The sequence below is a fragment of the Lasiosphaeria miniovina genome (genome assembly GCF_030549165.1).
Source record: "Lasiosphaeria miniovina strain SMH2392-1A chromosome Unknown B0T26scaffold_7, whole genome shotgun sequence".
Taxonomy (NCBI): Eukaryota; Fungi; Ascomycota; class Sordariomycetes; order Sordariales; family Lasiosphaeriaceae; genus Lasiosphaeria; species Lasiosphaeria miniovina.
In genome coordinates, this window is record NW_026848226.1 from 1,393,102 (window position 1) to 1,408,431 (window position 15,330).

Below are 15,330 nucleotides of genomic sequence, written 5' to 3' on the forward strand. Positions count from 1 at the left end.
AGCGTCGTCACTGCCGCTCTTGCCTTGTTATCGCAAGTTTGTACTGTGCATTAAAATGCCTTCGTGTCGGAGGGCTATCTCGATCCTTCCTCTTCTTTTCACAATGTGTCACAGACTGCGCCTGTCATAGCCCTCACTTGCATTGGTTATTTTATTCCTGAGAGCTTACTGTTATCCTCATCCTTTTATTGCAACTTCGCCCATTGTCTGCGAAACTCCGGGCAGAGACATCGCAGAATGCTCTTCCGAGTCCGATGGCGAGGCCCATGCAGGGCACACAACCTCCGATTCCGAGCCAGAGTCAAACTGGCCCGCCGAGACAATAGATCCGAAGCTGGCCTTTCACCCCAATAGCGTCGCTTATGGCTATGGCTACTCTATGGTCCCTCTCTAAGGACTCGACCGACTCGTTCCTAATCCACGAGAGGTAGAGAAATCACTCCAGGCCGAGCTCGAGCTACTTCGTAACAACAACCCTATCTCATCGTCTTCCTAATCTAGGGCACGATATGGTAGTCTTACGGGACGTGTTCTGGAGCAGGTATTAAGCTTAAGGGATCATAATCATGAGCCAATCCCGTCTAGCGGTGTAGTCGAGACAACGCCGCTTTTGCCCAACGGTTACTCAAGCGACGATGAGCTGCCAACGCCGCTTCTCGACGTGATCCACGAGCGATGAGAGGAAGCCGTCGCTGCCCATTGCCTCAAGACCAGTTAGCAGCGTAAGGCAAAGACTCTCGTGCAGTACGCGGCGCCTTTAATCGTTACCTTTTTGCTACGCTGAGCCCCTGTGAAGGCCCCAGCAACCCATTTGCCGTTGGAGTGGGCCCTGAGCGTGACCTCGGCGGAGGAGGCTTGGGAGTTCCTGCGGTACGAGGCCGGCGCTGTGTGCCAGGACGTTCTGCAAATACGAAGATAGTTCAAATTGATCCAAGCTCACCTCTGTTGGTATGCTTGTGATTGTGATGACTTGCATAATCGGTCGATGACTGGCATCAATTGCTTTAGGCAAGTATATTCATAACGACTCGACTACGAACTACAGGGGTTAATAGTAGTCACTTGTGCTTCACCTAGCTAAAGTAAATTTTAGGATAGTCAGGGTTATTATAAAAGTAGCAAAGTTCTAAATCGCCTCAATTCGCTCTAGCAATTATCGCCCCTTTCGTCTCCTCTCCCAGCATCTGAACGTGCTGTTCTGCTTCCGGGCCTGTAAGCCCATAGCCTAGCCGGACCAACTCGTATGTGAGCTCCTCCCCGTGCCATGAAAGACGCCAATCTTTTCAGTCAAGCCATAGATCCTAGATGCCTTTCCACCAAGAACTTTAGCAACTGAGTAGTGCAGTGGATTGGACATTATTGGGGAGTTCCTAGTGTTTATTCCCAGAAGGCTCTTCCACAAGAGACTTTAGGCGTTCATCGCCCTCATTCCGGCTCGAATTCATCGCGCGTTTCCATCTTCGCGCTGTGGTATGTAAGTTCATCCAGCTCATCCCTCCGCATACGTGTTCAGAGTCATTGTATGGTTGTGACTCACTGCGCCTGGTCGGCTATCTGTTGGTCTTGGTCGCGGAATATTAGTATATCCGCCCGGCCCCTGTGCTGTCATCCAACCAGTTAACGACTTTACCGGAAGCGACGACAAAGAACTCGTCGCTCCACCGCGGGTTCATGAATGCCCTGCAGCTGCTTCTACAGTCACGCACAGCCTGCCGGAACGACGCATCCTTACCGGCATCATGGGCGACATAGACGAGGACCTACTCGCGACTACATCTTGGGAATCTGGGCTACCTTGAAATGCCAAGGCGTTTGTCCGCGATTATGGGGTCTGAGTCTGTCGGTTACAAGTCACGATCATACATGCATGTCGGCAGGCGACCGCGGCACACTGCTGAGGCAGTTCATTTGTCGCCCTGACCCACCATAGATATTGAAGCCACCTCGCCGAAGGAAAAACAGGGGGCGTGAGTTCTTGGCTGAATCGGATGGCCGTCTTGTGGCCCTACAGATACACTATCCTGAGGAGCCAAAAGAAAAGAGGCGAAAAGACAGATAATAACGAGAAAGGGGTTGAGGGCGAGAGCGAGGTTCCTATTGATCCGCGTCTTTACACTACATAGGCATGATTGTTTCAGACGGGTGTATAGTCGAAGGACAGCGATAAAATGATAGCCATCCAACTTTTGGGAAAGTCCAGTTACCTCTAAGAACCTCCCCAATCTAGTCTCGTACGCTGCGCATCCATAGACCCCGGGTCTCACTTTTCGTTATTGCCCTCATCTCTCCAACGTAATATCCTAGCATTTATAACGCCCCGCCAGTCTATAGTCGCGGCGTTTCTCTCCGTCAGCCGTAGTAGAAGATGCCCGTCGACATCCCAGGAAGAATTCCCTGGCCCTACTTTCGGGTGCTAATCAGGTTCAAGTGTCGACGCAGCTAAGAACCGAAGGAGTAAGAAAAGCACGCCTTATTCGACATCCTCCTCCTCCCAAGACGAGCCAAATTCCTCTTCTATCCTTCGTTTTCTGGGACCGAGGTAGCTTGACACCCTTCAGTCGCTCCTCGGCACTCCTGCCCGTACATCGGTCGAAGAGTCGACGCACATCACTCCAGGACATATTTGCCGTTTCGAGGAGGTTGTCGGTAGCCGCCGGGCAGGCGACCCTGTCAGAGTCCCAGAAACCATATGCCATTTCTCTCAGAGGAGCTTTCCTGAGCCCGTCATGCCTGATGCCTAAGTAGCGGTCGTACTTGGAGGGCATGAACAAGTAATATCCTGAATTTGGATGGGAGGGTCATCGGCGATCTCGGCTGGTACGGCTGTCGGAGGAGAAATGGTACGGGCCATTTCCAACGCTTCCGGGAGAAAGTCTCGATCAATAGACATATTCTCCCGGATGATATCCTTGCGCTGAAGTTCATCGGCAAGAACAAGTTGATGGGTGAAGGCCAAACCCAAAGATGCTAGGTAGCTGACGTAACCTGGTGACCGGTGCCTACCGTCTTCGGAAAATATGTTGAGGTCTGTCAGGTCGAGCTGATGGAAAGGGACCAGCTTGTCATCGGCAGGGCTCTGCCCAGCAGCAGACTGGCTCTGCTTATGGGCCTCTCTCTGCTTGTCGTCCGCCTCGGTCTGGCTGACGATCGAATACTGGGGGGGTGGGATTATATACCCATCCACCAGCTGTTTTAATTGGGGGATACCGTCCACACGTAGGCGGATCTGGGGATGAAGCGACAACCGAGCCAGGCGGACGGCGCACACCAGGAGCGGTAAGAACGGCATCCACGACCAGGTCTTCCAGATCGTCGACAAGCCCCCCCATGAGAGTCGTGAAGTAAGTGTGGATGCAGCTCATCTCCTCAGCCTCCCAAGGCACGATTCGAGCCAGGAATTGAGTGAACTGCTCTGTGGCCGGCACGAGCGAACCGTGAGGTTCAGCGGCACGCTTGGCAGGGAATACTCGAGAATAGAGCTCATACCGATAGAACGCTCTCTGGAGCCTTGCGCGCTCTGTGCGTGATATGGGCGGCGAAATGGTCGGAGCCCGCCCAACATCAGGTTCGGTGACCAAGGTTCGCATCGCCCGGGAAGAATAGTCATCCACTGTTGGAATAGCGATACTGGTGACCGCACACTAGCAGGGAGGAAGCAGAGATCGCGCGAGTACGCACGTGCAAGTAGGCACGTGCGGCGCGCGGACCTCACACACACACAAAAACCCCGGTCGCACGCAGAACCTACCTTAGTTCCGCAGAGAGAGGGAGGGAGAATAGACACAAGATTACCCCCGGTAGATCTACCAACCCTTCGACCTGTAGGATCCCTACGTAGTTTGAGTACCACGAACATTCACACTCTTGAGGTGGGATTAGATCCCACGAAGCTGGTGAGCCTAAAAGATGATCAATTACATGTTGCAATTACAAGTCCTCAACCAATGCCAAGAAATGGTGGGTAATTTTTACCTTAAAACTTGATAGGACGGTAATACTGACTGACGATTATAACTGAATACCTGTGGAAGTCCTTCCTTACGCAGGTCTTATTGAACCAGAGGTGTACCTTTTCGAAGTAGAGGCGGATTATCTTGGTCCGTTTCATAATCGTTATCAGGAATACGGCAAAGAAGGCAGTGGTGGTGTGCCACCCAGCAACCACGGCCGTCGCAAGGAGCTCGAGATGAGGAGCTTGTTCTGGAAATAATCCCCGATTACAATGACCCTAGGTTCCTTTCCTTCCTTTTTCCCTCCATAACCCTCCCCCGCTGCCGCTCTGACGACGGCCCGCCCGCCGTCTTCGCGCTTAATATCCCGCTGTTACTTATTTCCCCTTCTCGTATAAGTCCCTGGGAATTTTGAAAGCCAAGATTGACTATTGGGCCGATCCGTCGGCGTGATCAGCAATCCCGACTCCCGAGTGCAAACCCCCAATATCTACATATATAATTAGAGCATTTTCTATTTCCCCGATTCAGGGCACCAATGCCGCGCGTTGACGCAGCCCGAAGCAAGCATGCAAGACGTGACAAAAACCGAGGCGGTAACCGCAGTCGCTTTTGTCTGGCTATCGACATGGATTGCTGTTCTACTTGGAGCATGTCATCACCAAGCTAGATGTGGTAGAATTCCTGCCGGCCCAACGACTGCTGTGCTAACAGAACCTGGTTACCAGTGTGTATTATACACCGCCTGGTTTGTACAGCTGGTATTGGGGGCATCGCCTACACTTTTTCTCATCCCACTTTGGATCGGGGTTGGTCCCAAATCGCTGTGGCGTAATGTGGATTGGACGGTATGCATTTTTTACCTTCGGGTTATTTGCACTTAACTTTACAATTGTAAGTCCTGGCTGGTCTCTATACCCCATCTTGGGCTAAAATTATACAGCGAATTCACTGGGCGCGTTCGTGGCTTCTGAAGCGTGTTCGGCAGAAGTTTAGTATTTCGCTTCTTTTTATTGTTGGATCTCTTATTTGTCTCTTATTTACGCTAGAGCTTCCGTTATGGCCCGAGCCAAATGCCGCCCTGCGCTGTATTCTTTTGGGGGGGGGGGGGGGGGGACATGTTTGTGACGACTTTTTGGTCGGGCTGGGAAGAGACCGTTGACCTACGCCGCCGACCGGAGGTATCCTACTGGCTTAAGAATGGAGGTTTGAAGAGGGCATCGAGACTCTTCGCATACGCTATTCAGTTGATCCTCACGTCAATTATGTTGGGATTGGGTGTCTCTTATTTCCCGGTATTTTTACGAGTAAGTGGTGTGTAATCCATTTCATGGCCCCTAATCTGACATTCCCAGTTTCCCTTCTACGGCTTCGTGACCACAGTCCCTATTATATGCTGACCTTAGCGCCTCGCGCCGAAAGGGCTATCGGAATCCACCGCATCTACAACGTCACTACCCCATATTGGTGGAGCAGGACATGAGATCGGAGCCTCGTAGGACTCACTATTATTGCCATTGGAGGGTCTGGAAGAGTCGGTTTAGCTTATTACCAATGCGTTTGGGGGATCTTCTTTCTCCAGAGGCTAAATGGGTTGGTGATGATGACTTTCTCGCCATCCTTATCTTCGTCTAGCGGCACGCTGAGGCCGTATCTCACACAAGATGGCTTATCGACTAGTTCCATGGCAACGCCAAGGAGCCAATTGTCAAGCCATTGCCCTGGACGAAGCCTCTCGAGCGATTCGCGAGTCAATTCGACTGCATCGCCAACCACAAACGTTCCTCTTCTGGCAGGTCCTCGTCCTGTCGCCAAGGATGTCGGCAAGGACTTGTTGCTCTGGCAGGCTGTGCGTGACCTGTCGTGTCACCACGGGTTTGTGGATGTGGATACAAAGCTACACAGACTAAAAGGAAGGAATCTGGGTTCCTGCAGGCAGGAAAAGGATATGGCTGTGGGTATGTGGAGCGCCATCACCAGATAGAATCCATCTAAAATTATTAGGCCTGATCATTCAAGGTCCGGGCTTTTCGCATTCGGGAAGTGTTGTCAACTGCCACTTAAGTCCCCTTCTTTCCCGTTTCCATCCAGATACCGTCCCTCTGTGGGCTTGACATAAACGACCCGAGGTGGTCGCCGCGTGTAATGAATGCTGGCATCTGTGCTCGGAAATAGGGCTGCGGCACAGAACTTCCGCTGGTGACGTCGATGATTTGAGATGTCTGGAGGCGCATGAGAGGAAGATGGAAGCCAGAAAAAAATCCCGGAAGGAATACAAGATTGCACCTGGAGATATCAACGAGAGAAACGCTCGACCAGAGGAGAGTAAAGGAAGGATGGATAATGGGGGGCGCAGGCCGCCTCATGCAAGCCATACATTGAGGCGAGCCAGGCACGCGGGAGCGCTAATCCTTAGGTAACCCGCCTGCGCCCGCTTGCCCAGCTGCCAACCTGGAAAGCATTGCCGCCACTTGCTTCAGGATACGCTGAGCTGCTGAAGACAAAAACACCTGTGCTGGTGGTCGACTCACGCAACTTCTTCCCGCCTACAGACTTGCTAATAAGGTCTCGTCCCTCCCCTCAATCTCGACCCCCTTCTCCTCTATCTCCCCGGCGGTGCTGAGACCCCTCGAAGAGTGGAGATCAACTCCCCTGCACTCTGATGGACGCTCTAAAGCGGTCGTGGGGTGGCATGTACTTGTCGGCCGGTGTCAAAGATGCCCTGGAGCCTTCCATATTTTTCAGAAGGCACCACAACAGAGCTAAGCATATCCAACAGGCCTGAACCACAGGAGAGGGAGCTACCCGGGAACCTGAAGAGACCTGTCGATGCTATGAGCCTAGAGCCGAACCTGGCACTTGAATCCAGGGCCTTACCAAATAACTCTAGTTAATTACACTATAAGCAAAGGCGGTTGTAATAAATGGATGCAAATAACACCTTTATTTCTTTTCTTTATCCTCATCACGAAACCCAAATTGATCCAGGTGTTCGCTATGATGTCTCAAATCGGAGGCCTGGTCACCTCCCTGAGGAGGAGGCGGAGGAGTGCTATCTTTGGGAGGGTCGTCTTTAGGAGGGTAGACATCCTGTTTATCGCCGTCTTGCATAATTGCGAATAACTAGTACTCCGAGGTGGTTATATGAGGTAGGTTATCTATAAGAGACGTTGTGTATAAGAGAGGTCGTCCATGGGAGGGAGGCTATCAGTGAGGACGCTGTCTATGAGCAAGTGATTGAGATAGCATGAAATGGTGATTGAACTCGGGAGGAAGTAGGCCTCAAATATATATCGATCCGGGAGTACCTCTGCTATTCTGGTAATGTATACCTGCCTGGTGTGGTCAGCAGCACATACTCTCTGATCGCCGTGTTACTATAACCTCTATCCCATCTGCATCCGCGGGGGGCTTGTTCGTCGTCCAGAACTGAGAGTCGAAGCGTTGTGGTTGTGCATCGTGCTAGTTTAGCGAAGTGGGGGGGATGTGACATTTCGGAATGAACATGGACAGCAGAGAGGGATGTCGTCGAATTGGTGGAGCGTCCCTAAACCAGCAAGGTCTTGGAGCAATTGGGGGCCAAATCGTCAGCCGCAAGGATGGTTGGTACGTAAATTTGGGGCAAAAATCCAAAGGTACGTACTGTGCCGGAATTTGGGCCGCAATGACGTACGTTTTGGAATTTTTCCCCAAAAGTACATACCTGCCATTAGTTAGTACGAATACAAGACGCACACACTTCCGAACCGCAACCAACGATACGAAGATGGCTGAACGGCTACGGACTTTACAGTCGAGTATCAAGTCAAGTCTCGATGGCCTTTGGCTCAATCGAGAGAATGTCTCTAAGCCACCTAAGCCAGAAAGCGCCTACGAACGTTTAATCTCCAAGGTCGCCGGTCCCGGGCCCGCCTTGCTCGTGATATCGGCGGTAAAGGGGAAGCAACTGGAGAAGTTGCGGCTTGCACAACTACGGACCTACTTCAATGGCTTGTAGAGAATCAGCTGGCTCTTTCGTCCAAATTCCTTACCGAAAAAGTCCAAAGCGAATGGGGGAAATCGGACTTGGACAGGCCGCAGCGTTCCGTCTTCCTAGAAGCAAATTCCAGGCTTGTAGAGTGGACGAACCCAGCGCTAAAGACTTTGCCGAGAGCTGAACTTGAACTACTCACTCTCGAGTGCAAGTACGCATCTCACTTGCTTGAGGACTACCAAGCTACCTCAGGATCTAACGAGAAGGCCTCTTCACAAGAGAGAGGCGTCGCGACACCGGCATGCAATACCAGCTTTTTAAGTAGCACCGCTCGGAAGGGTGCTGAGTCGCCGGATTGTACTCGGTGGCCTCTCCAGGGCGATATCTCCGCCAGCATCGCTCAACAACAACAACGAATCAACGATTATGATTGCGCCGCTCAAATTGGCCAAATGGGTTATCTGGCTGATTTTTTCAGTGGTGTGCGCGAGCCAATACCACGAGTAGTGTTCGAGCGCGTACGACGTTTGAAGGACGCTCAACTTCAGCTCCCCGAGTTGCTCTTCGGCGAAGAGTCCCAACTTCTTGACTCTCTTCAGAGGGTCGGGGAAATCACCCGGGATAGCCACCAATGGGCTTGGGCGGCAGATGAGCGCTTAATATCGCAGCGGCAAGGATGGGACACTCTCCTTTTGATGCTGCTCTGCGTCATCTTCCCCTGCGATAATCCAAGCAAGTGTTCCGCAAAGACGCGAATTTCAGAGACTAAAGGTTCCTTCCAGCTTCTATTCTGACGGGCGGTTACCCCTGCCTCTACTGTATCCCCTTCTAGGCAGAGAAACACTACAGACCGTCCCGCCTTCTTTCCATAAAACGATTGCACGGGTGTCACTGGTGGCCGCAGACCTGGATGGAGGCAAAGCGGCCAAGAAGCTCCGCGAGACTGTACCAATACGCGAGTTTGTGCTAGAATACTTCCACTATCGCCGGAAGTAGTTGGAAAGAATGTGTGACAGCCAAGAGCGAGACATCATGAGAGCTATAGAGTAGCTGTCAAAACGTCCCCTACTAGCACTACACTCGGACGCAGCATGGTCAAAACCCCTGCATTTTGAGATGTGGAAGGAGAAGGGGGGAGGGTTTGACTGCAAAGACGAGATTGTGAACGATATCAATGAATTCTTCAAAAGGTAAGTCTGGTATTCTGATAGAGGCATACCTTATCGCAGAGGTTACCTATTCCACGGCCCGCCTGGGACCGGAAAGACATCATTTGCAGTCGCCATTGCTTCACAATTCTATCTCCCAATATATACCTATAACCTCAAGGATTCGGGCCTCACCGACGAGAAACTCGGTAAGCTCATTAGGAGGTCGCCGTCGCGGTGTCTCATTGTGTTTGACGATATCGACGTTATCGGTGACAAACCAGGCGTTTCACTCCCGGGCCTCCTTACCGCCATTGACGGCCCATCCTCGCACGAAGGCCATATCCTTATTATGACTACCAATATACCTGATGGACTCAACGATGCGCTGGTCAGACCCGAACGAATCGATCGAAAGGTCTAGTTTAACAACGCAACGTCTAAAAGGTAGGCAAACAAGGTAGGCAGACAAGACGGGCAAACAAGGCGGGCAAACAAGGTAGATAAACAAGGTAGGCAAACAAGGTAGGCAGAAAAGACGGGCAGACAAGGTGGGTAGATAAGGCGGACAAATAAGGCCGCGCTCAGGAGGCGCGGAGAGCCGGCCTGCAAGCGAAGAAGGACGAGCAGCTGGCAAATACGACGAGGAGCTACGCTTCGAAGCAGCGCGAGTGGAGGGCATGGTGCAGTACGCCGCGTGCAGGGCCGCATGGAACCCTCTTTACCTGGCCAGACGGCAAGCCTGTTACGCCGCGTCAAGGTGCCTAAGAAGCGCCGTGGCCATGGCCACAATCCTACCGAACCACCGCTCCAGGCCGACGAGCAGGCCGCTCTCCGTGAGGCTGAAGCTCTCGCCGCAACGTTGGCGGTGCCAGTTGCCGAGGCGGCTCGAATCCTCGCCGACGACCGTGAGAGCTATATACCGCTTAGGCGTGACGAGAAATAGCGTAGCGAGGTACGAAATGCGTAACCCGATCCTGTATCGCCGCGTCAAATATGACAGTCCACCTTACCCGCCCACCTTGCCTGCGCCCCGTGGTTAGGGATCTCGGAGATGGGCCACCTTGGCTGCCCACCTTGGCTGCCCACCTTATTTTACGAACTCTAGGCTACCAAAGAGTAGACCTCGGTGTTTTAGTTTTGTATCCCGGTGAGGATATCTAGTGATAGGGAGAAATCTCCCTGCGCCGATAAATAAGACATACTGAGTACGGATAGTGGCCCCCTTTACCCTACTTACCCCGCCTACCCGGCTCAGCCCTTCATCTCTCAGGGGTAGTGAAAGGAGGATGGATTCTCGATACGGGTCTCTGAGATTTCGTCGGTCTGCTATTCGCATTCACGCTGAAGGCAGACAATGTACGTATGACGGAGAGATCAAGTAGTTCAACAATACAGTCTCTTCTAACTCCCTACTACTAAGCACCTAACAGCCGAGGATCTATCACTATTGGAGCGATGCCCAAATGCATTTGCCGGTCCTGGTCTGCTTGTTGCTCTGACGCCGCGCTAGCGAGCCTTCCTTTCTCCACCCCCCTCTTCCTCTTCCCCAGAACTCCCGCCTGCTCGGGAATCTCGGCCATCGTCTGTCCATCGCGTTTATGTACATCCGCGGCATGGTCTATCTAAGCTGCCCGGCTCTCGATTATAGCCTTTCGTCTTTGTCTCCCACATTCGAAGCATGCGAAGGGCTCCTGAAAAATACTCCCATGATCTTTGTTGAGGTGTCGCGAGTGGCTGCTTCATTCAAAGAAGATGTTTTCACAGAAGAAGCAACGCGCGGACCTTTCTTTAGCGGACTTTCGCTCGGCTGGTCTGACCTCCTTCTTGTGCCGTGGCGGCATCGGCGTGTACTTACGACCGTGGCACGTCTCCACATGGTTGCTCCACTGCTCTGCCCCATCCACGACGTGCGTCTTTCCTTGACGGCCGCACTCGCCACACGGAAAGGGACGGTCGAAGGTACCTTTACTGAAATGGTCGTTCTCGTTGTGCCTTGTCAAGCCGCCGCGGAAGGTAAAAGATTTTAGACAGAATAGGCATTGCCAGCGCTCGGTCTGTTTGGCGACGTCCTGCGTCTTATTATCTCCCAACGAGCTCATGATGGTCTCCACCTCAGCGCCCCGGTTTCCCAGGTACGCAAGAAGTAGCTGTGAAAGACCCGGGCTCGCCGGTATCCTCCCAGATCTTTCTCGCGAAGGAAGCGGCCAATATACACAGCGACCTTATCGGCAGCCGCGGTCCGAGTTGGCGGCTTATGTAGCTTTACCGTTGGCGTTAGCGTGGATAAATCGTTAGTTGATTGCCCAAGGGCACTTCGTCTATCCACCTCTTTGAAGTACTTCTGTCACTTATCCTGGACTGTAAGCTGTATAAGTTCCTTTCGACGGTTCACGTACGTTCTGGTAAGGAGAGCTTGATTGCTATATTATAAGCCCCCCTCCTCGTCGTCCACAGAAATCTGCTGACGCTCGTACGTTTGACGTATTAGATCAATGGCGCCCTTCCTCTATTCCACCCAAATAACGTGAACAGGGCCTCTGATTACACCTGTATTGTCTTCGTTTTCGTCTACTCGCTTGGGTACAGCATAGGTTTTGGCCCGGCAGCCTGGGTCTATGGATCTGAGGTCAGAGCAGCACGCGTACAACTGACGATTGGAACTCCGACTAACCAAGCGATTCATATCTTTCCCACGGCCGTCCGTGCTCGTGGGCTCAGCTTTGCTGCCTCAGCCGGCGCCATCGGCTCCATTATGGTTGCACAAATTTGGTAAGTGTCCAATTGTCTCATACGTTTGACTTCCGCCCCTTTCCAGCATAAATTCAGGCGTGGGTTCCAAATCATACAGATCCAGTAGTTCTCTGTGGTGCTGCGTTGAAATCGTGGAACGGGAGCTAACCACACTGCGAAGGCCCGTTGGCATTGCCAACATCGGCTCCAAAATCTATTTCTTCTTTATGGCCATAAACCTGATATGCGTGCCAATCATCTACCTTCTGTACCCCGAAACAAACGGGCGTCGACTTGAAGATATGGACGTCCTATTTGGTGGAAACCCTGCCGTCATTCCTACCCACCTTCTTGAGCAAGACGTCGACGATACTCGCGGCCTCGTGCCAAAAACATCTCTAGCCAATCGCCCGGATCTAGAGCCTGACCAGACTATATGATTTTAAAGTTGGATACTCGAATAGCAGCTCGAACCTTTCTACTCGGGCTCGCTGCTAGCTACCTACCTGGTTAATTGGTTAGGTGGTTCTGGAGTCTAGCTTTTCTGATGGCAAGAGAAGATAGACCAACGCCTATCACGCAGGAATTCCCCATGCATTTAAACGCTCAATTGCGGCATTGTTACGCCTGATTTGAAAATTATTAGGTTCCAGGAAGAATTATTTAAAAGACTTTGCCCAAACACAGTCGCCTCATTGCTATTTATTATTTCAGAAAATTAATATGTCATTCAGGAACTTAAAGAGGCCCTGGGCTTAACCTCTCCGCGTTAAACAGCAGCCACAAACTCAGCTGCCGACGGATCTCCTCCCCCAGCTTCTGCTGCAGAGGCGGGTTGGTGTAGAGTGGGCCGGCGACGATGCAGAGGGAAGAGGAACGGCGCGTGTTTCCGCGGGTGCACGGCCGTCTCGCTCGGGCCTAGCGTGACTAAGGGGAAACGCGGGATGAAGTTTTGTTTGAAGGCGGTGATCAGGTATTCTGCTTCGTCCATGGTGACCCAGCCTCGGTCGATAATGTCGGCGTGGCCATGGTTGAGCGGGTGTCGAAGACTCGACCCGGACCCGGTGGACAAAACTCGGCTGTTTGCAACGCTTTCTACTGCGGCAGGGGAGCTTGATTGCGATGTTGAGCCGAACGTGTTGCTTTGCTGCTCTAGGACAGCGATTTCAGCGGAAAGAGAATCGAGTTTATTTTCCAGGGCCTGAACATTGCTGGCTTGACCAGTCGGGCACTCTACCCGTGCACTTTGCGGGCGTCGTCGGCGCTCGGGAAGATGGAGGAAGACGCAGTGCTTCCCTAGGCGGTGGTATCGGTCGCAGATGAGATGTGACGTGGCATGTGGCGAGCACTTTGCCTTGCTTGGTGCAGGCAACGCAAGCGCGTCGCTTGAGCGAGGAGAGAGCGGGATTTGGGTCCATTGGGCCGACGTTCGGGAGGGTTGGAATGGGAATGGTAACGGGAGCGGGAAACGGACCGGCCGATGGGGTGGGGCGGGATGGGCTCTTACGAGTGCTTTGGCGCTGACAAATGGCACACTTCCGGCACCTTCTCTCTCGGTCCATCAGCTGCGCGGAAGCGCCAGTAAATAAAGGAGGCACTGATTCATCCCCATCGCGCCTTCGTGGCCACGACTTTCTGTATATGCCGAAGGTTTCAAAGCGATCTTCCCATTTTGTCAGCACCACGTCACGTCTGTTCACAAGTTCTATGATCATCGAGCGTATAAATGAAGTTTCAATCCCCTGAAGTCAAGAAATAAATCCTAGACAACTCACGGTAGCTTATCATCTTCTACACAGCCTCCCATTACTATCTCTCTCCTAAACCTTCAAACGACAACCATGCCTTCCTACGCCGTCACCGGCACCTCGCGGGGCCTGGGTCTCGAGTTCGTAAAGCAGCTCTCCCAAAACGCCAACAACACCGTCTTCGCCATCGTCCGCAACCCCGACTCGGCAACCAACCTCCAAACACTTGCGAAGCAACGCCCCAACGTCCACATCGTCAAGGCCGACATCACCGACCCGCAGTCTCTCGTCTCCGCGGCAGCCGAGATCTCCAAAGAAACCAACGGCATCCTCGACGTGCTTATCAACAACGCCGTCTCCACCAACCCGGCCGCGGGGGCAGTGCCGCCCTCGCAGATCCCGCTCGACGTGGCGGCCACGCGCGACTTCTTCAAAGCAGCGTACGAGTCATCCCTTTACGGCGCCATCTGGACGACCAACGCCTTTCTCCCGATGATCGAGAGCGGGAAGGAAAAAAAGATCATCCACATCTCCACCGGCATCGCCGACGCGCGTGTGATCAAGGGCACTGGCGTTACTGCCGCGGTGGACTACGCGGTTGCCAAGGGTGCGGTGAATATCCTTGTCGCCAAGTATGCCGCCGAGCTGGAGCCCAAGGGCATCAAGGTTGTTGCGCTTTCGCCCGGGTGGGTTGACACCTACGCGGGGCCGAGTGAGTTGACCTCTGTTTGTTGATTTTAGTGCGCCTTGACTAACCGACTATAGCACCGAAACCGGCCGAAATTCTAGGTGTTGAGGCATACGTTCTTCAGAGCTTCCAGAAGATCTGGCCGAACCTCAAGGGGCAGATCCAGCCGGAAGAAAGCATCAAGATGGTCCTGAACGTCATTGAGAATCTGACCACCGAGCAGTCCGGACTGATGATCAGCCACCATGGGAATGAGGAGTGGATCTAGACTGGGTTTTCCTAAAGAGTTCCTTATCCAAAAGAGATAGTCAAGACACGCTCCAATAACTCACCGCTTCCCAAAATGGTCATAATATCTTTCTTGCTACAGGCACTCGCAACATCCGATGCACTTCTCCATCTCTTATCCCCTTTGGCCATCAGCGCCCTAAACAGCCCTTCGTCGTGACCCGAAGCCGCGCGATACGACGGCCCCCGCCTCGCAACCAAGTGCAGCGCCGTCTCGCCCTCCTTGTTCACCGCAAAAACATTGACGCCACTATCGGCCAGGAACGGCACGTCGTAGTAGGCGAGATGGCAGCGGTTCGCCGTCGATTTTTGCGTTTGACTCTTTTCCGGCGCCAACAAGAAGAAGTGCAGCGGCGTGTTTCCGCCACTGTCCGCTGCGTTGATGGAGCCGCCTTCGAGTAGAAACATCTTCCAAAAGGCCACACATTGTCAAAATACTCCTCCGACAGGTCAACCGACAATCGTTCCGGATTTTCGAGGCGTCCGCTCGGTTACATGCTATTGCGTCGTGATATAGTGTAGAGCCATAAAGCCATTCGTCGACCAGGTTCAAGGAGGTTGGCGCTCTTGGAAAGCAGAAGCTCACAAATTTCCGGTCGCAGGCTTCGTAAAGCGTAGCGGAATGGCGTGTGTTGTCCTTCATCATTAACGTGGGCGCAATTGCTGGATGGTTGTTAAAATCCCGACGGACCTCATCGGGCGTGCCGGGGTTGTCCAACAGATGATGGAGTGCCGTCTTTCCCTCCTCATTGACCAACGTGGTATCGGCTCCCCGCCCTGAGTCGAGGATCCGAAGCGCCGG

General features: G+C 52.8%; 7 protein-coding genes across 7 annotated transcripts; 4 read left to right on the forward strand and 3 right to left on the reverse strand.

Annotated features, from left to right (window-relative positions):
* Positions 1-2,797: 2,797 nt before the first annotated feature.
* Positions 2,798-3,367, reverse strand: B0T26DRAFT_726135 (uncharacterized protein). The gene has a single exon (XM_060442808.1). It carries the CDS (start codon positions 3,360-3,362, stop codon positions 3,102-3,104), a length of 261 nt encoding a protein of 86 aa, XP_060291388.1. The 5' UTR covers positions 3,363-3,367; the 3' UTR covers positions 2,798-3,101.
* A 4,349-nt stretch (positions 3,368-7,716) lies between these two features.
* Positions 7,717-8,919, forward strand: B0T26DRAFT_680001 (uncharacterized protein; the record flags this gene model as incomplete). Its single annotated transcript, XM_060440431.1, has 3 exons — positions 7,717-7,881; positions 8,130-8,694; positions 8,756-8,919. 3 exons carry the CDS (start codon positions 7,717-7,719, stop codon positions 8,917-8,919), a joined length of 894 nt encoding a protein of 297 aa, XP_060291389.1.
* A 201-nt stretch (positions 8,920-9,120) lies between these two features.
* Positions 9,121-9,495, forward strand: B0T26DRAFT_655927 (P-loop containing nucleoside triphosphate hydrolase protein; the record flags this gene model as incomplete). Its single annotated transcript, XM_060438672.1, has 1 exon — positions 9,121-9,495. A coding segment is annotated over one exon (375 nt), but the record flags the coding sequence as incomplete, so codon positions are not given.
* Positions 9,496-9,816: 321 nt separating this feature from the next.
* B0T26DRAFT_680002 (uncharacterized protein) lies at positions 9,817-11,173 on the reverse strand (the record flags this gene model as incomplete). The annotated part of the gene is made up of 4 exons (XM_060440432.1): positions 9,817-10,048; positions 10,093-10,139; positions 10,312-10,397; positions 10,930-11,173. 4 exons carry the CDS (start codon positions 11,171-11,173, stop codon positions 9,817-9,819), a joined length of 609 nt encoding a protein of 202 aa, XP_060291391.1.
* Positions 11,174-11,562: 389 nt separating this feature from the next.
* Positions 11,563-12,244, forward strand: B0T26DRAFT_656572 (uncharacterized protein; the record flags this gene model as incomplete). The annotated part of the gene is made up of 2 exons (XM_060438719.1): positions 11,563-11,843; positions 11,986-12,244. Coding segments are annotated over 2 exons (540 nt in total), but the record flags the coding sequence as incomplete, so codon positions are not given.
* A 1,401-nt stretch (positions 12,245-13,645) lies between these two features.
* Positions 13,646-14,508, forward strand: B0T26DRAFT_755816 (putative short-chain dehydrogenase; the record flags this gene model as incomplete). The annotated part of the gene is made up of 2 exons (XM_060446011.1): positions 13,646-14,264; positions 14,318-14,508. 2 exons carry the CDS (start codon positions 13,646-13,648, stop codon positions 14,506-14,508), a joined length of 810 nt encoding a protein of 269 aa, XP_060291393.1.
* On the reverse strand, positions 14,410-15,193 carry B0T26DRAFT_446956 (uncharacterized protein). The gene has a single exon (XM_060435080.1). The coding sequence runs from the start codon at positions 14,934-14,936 to the stop codon at positions 14,532-14,534; it is 405 nt and encodes a 134-aa protein (XP_060291394.1). The 5' UTR covers positions 14,937-15,193; the 3' UTR covers positions 14,410-14,531.
* Positions 15,194-15,330: the final 137 nt, after the last annotated feature.

What these genes read in the sequence shown, in the direction of transcription:
- B0T26DRAFT_726135 (XM_060442808.1), bottom strand. Translation starts at nt 3,362, where the DNA reads ATGAGCTGCATCCACACTTACTTCACGACTCTCATGGGGGGGCTTGTC.
- B0T26DRAFT_446956 (XM_060435080.1), bottom strand. Translation starts at nt 14,936, where the DNA reads ATGTTTCTACTCGAAGGCGGCTCCATCAACGCAGCGGACAGTGGCGGA.